The sequence below is a fragment of the Corylus avellana genome, chromosome ca1 (genome assembly GCF_901000735.1).
Source record: "Corylus avellana chromosome ca1, CavTom2PMs-1.0".
Lineage (NCBI taxonomy): Eukaryota > Viridiplantae > Streptophyta > Magnoliopsida > Fagales > Betulaceae > Corylus > Corylus avellana.
Window position 1 is genome coordinate 25,153,048 of NC_081541.1, and position 7,673 is coordinate 25,160,720.

General features: G+C 35.3%; 1 protein-coding gene and 1 pseudogene across 1 annotated transcript; both read right to left on the minus strand.

The window, feature by feature from the left end:
* LOC132168060 (cucumisin-like) overlaps positions 1 to 692 on the minus strand; it is a 9,859-nt pseudogene extending 9,167 nt beyond the window's left edge.
* Positions 693 to 3,851: 3,159 nt separating this feature from the next.
* On the minus strand, positions 3,852 to 7,673 carry LOC132190938 (cucumisin-like). The gene is made up of 10 exons (XM_059605968.1): positions 7,517 to 7,673; positions 7,323 to 7,411; positions 6,934 to 7,028; positions 6,584 to 6,827; positions 5,984 to 6,494; positions 5,709 to 5,812; positions 5,132 to 5,350; positions 4,940 to 5,051; positions 4,636 to 4,849; positions 3,852 to 4,542 (listed from the first exon to the last, which is right to left on the minus strand). The coding sequence occupies exons 1-10, from the start codon at positions 7,610 to 7,612 to the stop codon at positions 4,022 to 4,024; spliced, it is 2,205 nt and encodes a 734-aa protein (XP_059461951.1). The 5' UTR covers positions 7,613 to 7,673; the 3' UTR covers positions 3,852 to 4,021.

A 7,673-nucleotide genomic window follows, 5' to 3' on the forward strand; every position in this document is an offset into this window, starting at 1 on the left:
ACTTCATGAGGTATAGTTTATTGTCGATTGAGTTATTCTTTAGGAACCAAACGTTAACTTATTTTAGAATAAAAAAATTAAAAAAAAAAATCAACTTATTTTGAATCAAACATCTTGTTGTGACAACTTACAACTTTACCAAAATTTAGAGTTTGTTTAGGATTGCGTTTGAGATACCTAAAAGTGCTTTTAATATTCAAAAAGCCCGTTTGAAGAAAAAAGTACTTGTTTGGTAAAAAAATAAAAAACGCTTTTAAGGGTTTAAAAAGCTTAAAAATGGCCAAAACACATTGTACAACCGATGTGGAATAACCCCAATAGTTTCTATATAATGGTTTCATCGTACTGCTTTTATAACCTGCCAATGGCTTCTTGTTGCATGCTTGCGTGAAGGGATGATGTGGAAACCTCGTCCATCTTCCTGTTGCCCATGTACACAATATAAGCCTGCGTGCACAACATTATAGGTCGAAAATGAAGTCTGTTAAATCATCCCACATGAAAAGCTAGAAGGCCAATTTTAGAGAGATTTGGCCCTGAATAAAGTGGGTAATCAGAAGATCGCTTTCCATAAAATGCATTAGAGAGATATCTACCTTTCGGTCATTCTGAGAAATTGAATGAGCAACAAGGAGAGTGGAGGCGAGACTGATGAGCAGCAGCCATGAAAGACTCAAGCTTTTGATTGCCATTGGATTGTCAGCTATAAACTTGGCGATCTACGGCCCGTATTTTATGCAGTTATCTTCATATATCCATTTTCACAATAAATTTGGACACAAGTAACTGAACAAGGCTTTATGCTAGAAATTAAGCCACGAGATAAGGGTTTTAAAACTGTGGGGTGCGGCTTCCAGATGAAATGATAGTGGACAGGCCACCACGCGTTTCCCTGTGTCTTAAGTTTCTTGAGGGTGGGCCAGAGAAAGAGCTTCCAATCAAGTCGTCTTCCCCGGAAAGACGAGGACAGAGGAAAGGAAGTTGCGAACATGTATTTTGGCTGCTTTTGCTTGTTACAAACGATGATGATTTTGACCGTTTTAATTGACAGTGTTCGCTATTATATATTTGAGAAAATTACAGTTTACCTCCTCAAAGTTGACAGCGTTTTTCAATTCGAACACCAAAGTTTCAATTTTTGCAATCCACCCTCCCAAAGTTCCAAATTTTTTCAATTTGATCAATTGTATCCAAAACTTCCCATATTGCTCCTAATTTTTATTTATTTTATTTTTTATAAAAATTTAAAAAAAAAAATTCACGGCCACCCCTTTGGCCATCTGGTCATTTTTGTAGCCCTAAATTTATTTATTTTTTCATAAAAAGAAAATAAATTAGGGGCAATATGGGAATTTTGAGATAATATTGGCCGAATTGAAAAAAATTGGAACTTTGTGGAGGTGGATTGCAAAAATTGAAACTTTAGTGTTCGAATTAAAAAACGCTGTCAACTTTATGGGGGTAAACTGTAATTTTTCTTATATATTTTATTATTTTAAAATTATGTTTCTTACTCAAACCCCTTTCCTTTCCTAACCCAATTGGTTTTCTTCTTATTTTATTTTTTTTAAATTGGATTCCCTGCTTTCATTACTCAAAAAAGCTTACTCGTAGCTTACAAATACATACGGGAATATCCTATACCCACATGTGATCCCCCCATGGCTAAAGCCATTCGGCAATATGAGCAACTATGTCAGTTGACCGTTTTACATGACTAAATTCCCAATTCACCTCACAATGTAGTAGAGTTTTGGCATCATTAATCAAATGCCCGTAATTGGTCTAGCACTTACCTTCCTTCCGTAGTGCTTGAATAACCTCTAATGAGTCCCCCTCCAGCTTAACGTGTGTGAGCTCCAACTGGCGCCCCATGTCAATGGAACACCATGCGCCTAAAGCTTCCGCCACAGTATGGTCCAAGATACAGGGACGTGTGATACATTTTGCTGCCAGCCATGATCACGTACCAAAATGTACCAACATTTTCCTAACCCAATTCATTTGATTGCTATTTATTTATCAGATTTTATAAGAAAATTTTGGTTAAATTAATGAGTAATGCTACACTTATAATTATAAGAAATGCTAAGTGTTCTCCTAGTGTTCTTAAGGTCTTAATGTATATTATTTTCTAAAAAAGTAAATTAAATTAAATTAAAAAAAAAGAAAAAAAAGTAACCCTTATTTCTCTTACCAAATTTTTAGAAAATAATATCCACTTCGGACCATTAGAACATGAGGAGAACACTTAACAATACCCTATAATTATTTTACAACTTACTGATACATGATTAAGGAACATATAGGCACTTGTATAATTCCATTGGATAAACTTTAATCTTGATCAGCTATATGATCGTTTGATCATCAAAGATTTTGTCGTGATTTCAAAATGTTAATGAAATATTTAAAAAAAAAAAAAAAAAAAGGACAAACAAAAGGGAATCTCTATCTTATAAAAAAATAATTTCTTGTACAAGATAATTAATATCTTTCAAGAGGGCTATTTTTTAACTAGAGCAAACTTTTTAACTGATTTTCGTTGCTTACTTTACGAAATATTGCAGTCTATCAACCATATATTCTCTGCCATGTTATTATCCTAGGATTTGGCTTAATTAGGTCCTAATCATCATATGTCCTATAGTTTTTTCATTGGTCAAGATTTAATTTTACCCTTTTTTCTTTCTCATAAAAAAATTAAATTAAAAATGAACCGTTAAAAACTATAACAAATGTGTTGTAGTTTTTTTTTTTTTTTTAAGTGTAGACATGTCTCCCAATTAAGGGTCTGACTTTGCTGCATGATTAAAACATTTAACAACAATTTTATTGGTTTGATAAAAAATTTTAAACAGTAATTTTTTATTTTTTGGTTAAAAATATTATCTGGCGTAAGTTAAATGTAAAAATAATTTTAAGTGTATTATAAGTGTGTTATGTTACAAGTTTTTTTGTTAATGCATTTTTTTTTCTTCTAAAAAGTAAAATGCTTTTGCAAAAAGTGAAAAAACTAAAACCAATTTTTTTTGAATAAAAAAACTGGGGTGTGAAAATTTAAAAAAAAAAAAAAAAAAAATCATTTTTTTCTTGAAGATATTTTTTCTCGAATTTATTGGAGTATTTTTGTCTTATTGAAAAACATTTATGGTCATTTTTGTTTTTTTGCTAGCTTTAGTGGGGATATTGTCAATTTTTTTGTAGTTTAGTTTCAATTGAAAGTTTGGAATGGAACATTGTCAATTGGGTGATAGTTTGAGAGGGGGGAACGTTTTCCATAAAACTAATCTCAAAATCAACAAGGGCTTGTGAAGTAGAAAAATAAAACGCTAACTTTTATTATTACATCATCTTAATTGTAAGACAACAATCTACTGAAAGAAATGCTATACACTCTTGCTCTCACACTCTTAGTCAATCCCACTCGCTAATGTAGTTTTTAAAATTATCGTTAATCAAAATCAATAATGATTCATCCCAAAATTAATGATGATTTTAAAAGCCATGTGAGAGAGTATAAGAGTGAGGTTGTAAGAATATAAATGTATGTAGCATTACTCATCAACTAAATACCATTTCTCTTTTCAAAAAATTTCCTTTCTAAGGCAACTTCTCTCTTATATGATCTTATGTGATTAGATCATGATTTTTTTTGTTGTTGTTGGGGTTTGTGTTATAAATACTAATAAATTGTTCATATTTCTAATAAAATATTGAAAAATATACTTTTATGCTGGCACTCATTTTTCATCCACGTCAAAACACTATTTTTTTTTTTTTTTTTTTTCTAAAAAACAATTTTGTTTGAAAATATTTTTGAACGAAAATTACATAGAAACAAAGGAACCTAAAGTATAAAAAGACTTGTTATTTAGTGCACTGCAATGCATTGCAGAACTTTAGCAAATGCTCAAATTACAACTATTTTCCTCTATGTTCTGCCACTGCTTTCATATGCATATTTCTTCAAAGCCTTTGCTCCAATTACGTAATACATGTAGAATAGAATGTGCACGGATCATGCAATTGACACTACAATGGGGCTCCTCACTCGGAAGGTACCATCATCCCACACTAAAGCAGCAGAGACAACGGAATTCTCTATCGTTCCTTCGATCGTGAGCGCAAACGATAGCTTTTGGCCAAGTGATGTGAATGATAGAACACTAGGGTTCACTTTGATTGTAAGTCCAAGCTGGGTGGTCACAATAGCTTTATACGTAGACATTGGTGATCCAACATTGGTGACGGTCCGATTGAAAACTTGACTAATAGATTTTGAGGGCGGCGTGGATAGGGCAAAGGAAGGATAGTTTAGATCGAAGACGCTTCCATTGGTGGCTTCAGAACAAGTATTGTTGTCCCCAGCAAGAATTTGTAATAACTTAGTATTATATCCTTGTCCACACAAAAATCTTACGTAGTCAAGTGCATCAATATCATATACTAAACCTGGATGCACAGCTTGAATAGGATTTACATTGCCTGCACCGTATGCAAATTCAGCTTCTGGGTTCTTTCCAGCACTCATGGGGGTAGCTGCAAATAATCCATCAAATTAGAGTGAGTTTATCGTGGTTATGGTACTCGGCACTAAATAATCAAGATTGGGGAACTAGATATAGCTATTACCAGTAGTCAAAAGAGCCGACTTGATAGCGGCAGGGGACCATGTGGGGTGAAAGGATTTGATGTAGGCAGCCACCCCTGAAGCATGTGGGCAAGCCATTGATGTCCCAGACAGTATATTGTATGAAAATGCTCTCTTATCAACATCCACTTCAGAAATTGGGGAAATTGGAGACCAAGCTGCTAGAATGTTAACTCCGGGAGCAGCTAAATCCGGCTGCAACAAAATAAAATAAAAAATTCCAATTAATGAGAAAAAGTATGAAAAGGAAGCAAATGTAAATATGATTATTACATGGTTAATTACCTTGAGAATGTTGGGTGTAGTAGGATTAGGACCCCTTGATGAGAAGGGGGGAATGTAAGGGGCAAATGTATCTTTACGCTCATTGGTCTTACGAATAGTCGCAGTTGGTCCCCTGTCATAGATATTCATAATTAAGCCTAGTATATATGTTTCATGAACTTCTTTATAGTCTAATTTATTTTAGATTTATACCTTGTCGTATTTACGTATAAGGAAACACTACGAGCATCGTTCGAGCGAAGGGAAGATGCGGGTAAGGGAAAAGAGTAAGCAGTAACATCAGTGAGTCGGCCTTGATACACAGTGCCAACTGCACCGGCTGAGAGTGGCCCTATCCCTTCACCTAAGCCATCACAAAGAACAATTTTACCTTTCACCAAATTTTGGTCCAGCGTATCTTCGTCGCAAAACCTACATCGTAATAATAAGTTCCAATAAGTTCAACTTTAACTATTATTTTTCGAGTGCAGACAAGGATATATACTATAGTTTTTACGATGTATCCCTTGTGAGCTTAATGTGATAGTTCATAGTGTTCGACTTGTTTAATTAATTATGGACTATCAAGACCATCTATAGGAATATTGTAGTAAAAACCATAATATTTCAAATATTTTGCAACAAAACAAGAAATATTTCCCCTTCTTGTTTGATAGTTTTGCGCAAACACAAGCAAAAGGTTAAACATATTCCCTTTGTCTATACGTACATCAAACTAATTATTTTGAAACAAGGAATTATGTTGGGTTTTTGTTGATTTTGTCGTTACCTGGATGAGAGCCCCGAATAACCTTGTGTGGTGTTTGGTGCATCACCGCCATATATTATTGGATAAGTTTCGTTCTTGAGGTCAAATGTATTAATTGAAAGTCCCTACACATGCAAAGAGCAAATGGTTTCTCCAAATTAGTTTCAAGTGTTAATTCTAGGCACGTGTACTATTTCTAATTCCACATGATTAAGCTAGCAAATGGTTGGATAAATTGCACAGAATATTTGGATGCATAGCAGAGGACCAAAACAGGGGATGGACTTTATAAATACCTCATAGATCTTGTTGTTACCCAATTGAACCTCAGTAACGAACGTTCGATCTATAGCGCTTGCAGCCACAGAGAGAGACCATGGCGAAAAGTTTGTGAGGGTTGCCCGACCTGGACCCCCGTTACCAATAGAAGTTGATGCCAAGATTCCATTTCTCATAGCATGAAACGCACCAATGGAAATTGAATCGGTAAAATAGTTCCCAGCAAGTCCACCGATGGAAATAGATATTATGTCCACGCCATCAGCGATGGCGTCATCAAATGCTGCAAGAATGTCAGCATCAAAACAGCCATCGGACCAACATACTTTGTAAACAGCAATGCGAGCGCATGGAACCGCTCCTCGTGCTGTTCCCAAGCCAATGCCCTGCACGCTTGCCATGTTAACCACGCTCCCACCTGCTATTGATGCAGTATGCGTCCCATGGCCATCTGAGTCTCTTGGAGATTTTATATCAGTCTCGTCAAAATCTCCAGAGACACGGTAATATTGTGCTCCAATGATTTTACTGCATAAATTGTGTTGCAAGTTACAAACATTCATTAGTTTTGAGCCTTTCTACATGTGTGTGTTTGTGCATTTAGTGAACATACATACTTGTTGCAAGTAAAATTGGTTGAGGCTCGGCAGGTGCCCTTCCATTTTGTAGGTGGTGGACAAAATCCTTCGTCATCAAAGCTATCAGACTCCGGCCAAATTCCACTATCAATAACTCCAATAATGATGTCGCTTTCAATGGCTGTTCTTTGAACTTTCTGTGAAAATTTGAGAAAGTCCCACGATCTTGTTGTTTGAAACATTTTCTTTTCATTAGGAAATACGGACACTACGCCGTTCATTCCTAAACATTCATTGTCACAACATCAATATGTCGCAATAGATGTAGAAAGCATGGGAAAATTCCAAGAATCCCCACCATTGGTGGGGGAGAGATTTTGTTCACTGACCAGCCATTTTTTGGGCTTCTTGTTCCGTTAATTCCGCTGCAAATCCATTGAAACTTTTGCGGTAGCTATAGAGCAATGATTCTGGTCCAACATTGCTGAATGCAGGTATATAAATATGTTGGAGGTCAAACAGAAAAACATTACAGAAGGAATATGATTTGGAAAAAGAAAAGTTTTGAAGTCGAGTGACATAATGGTCTACTTATAGAGCAAACAAAGTTTAAAAAAAGAAAAAAAAGAAAAAAGAAAACCCAATTTAATCAGGATCTTGAAAGAAATAGTTTACTTATGATGAACTGATGAACAATTCGAAAAGCACACATAACAGGAAATTCAAGCATCAGATGACAAGTTTGTATATAATGGCTTCATTGTACTGCATTTATAACCTGCCAATGGCTTCTTGTAACATGCTTGTGTGAAGGGATAATGTGGAAACCTCGTCCATCTTCCTGTTGCCCATGTACACAATATAAGCCTGCGTGCACAACATTATAGGTAGAAAATGAAGTCTGTTAAATCAGAAGATTGCTTTCGATAAAATGCATTAGACATTAGCTATAGAGTATAGAGAGATATCTACCTTTCGGTCATTCTGAGAAACTGAATGAGCAACAAGGAGAGTGGAGGCGAGACTGATGAGCAGCAGCCATGACAGACTCAAGCTTTTGCTTGCCATTGGAGTGTCAGCTATAAACTTGGCGATCTATCGCGCGTATTTTATGCGGTTATATATCTTC

Coding starts and splice junctions, on each gene's coding strand:
- LOC132190938 (XM_059605968.1), bottom strand. CDS start 7,612: ATGGCAAGCAAAAGCTTGAGTCTGTCATGGCTGCTGCTCATCAGTCTC. Junction 7,412..7,516: donor TTTCTCAGAATGACCGAAAG/GTAGATATCTCT, acceptor TTGTGCACGCAG/GCTTATATTGTGTACATGGG. Junction 5,813..5,983: donor GTAACAACAAGATCTATGAG/GTATTTATAAAG, acceptor TTGCATGTGTAG/GGACTTTCAATTAATACATT.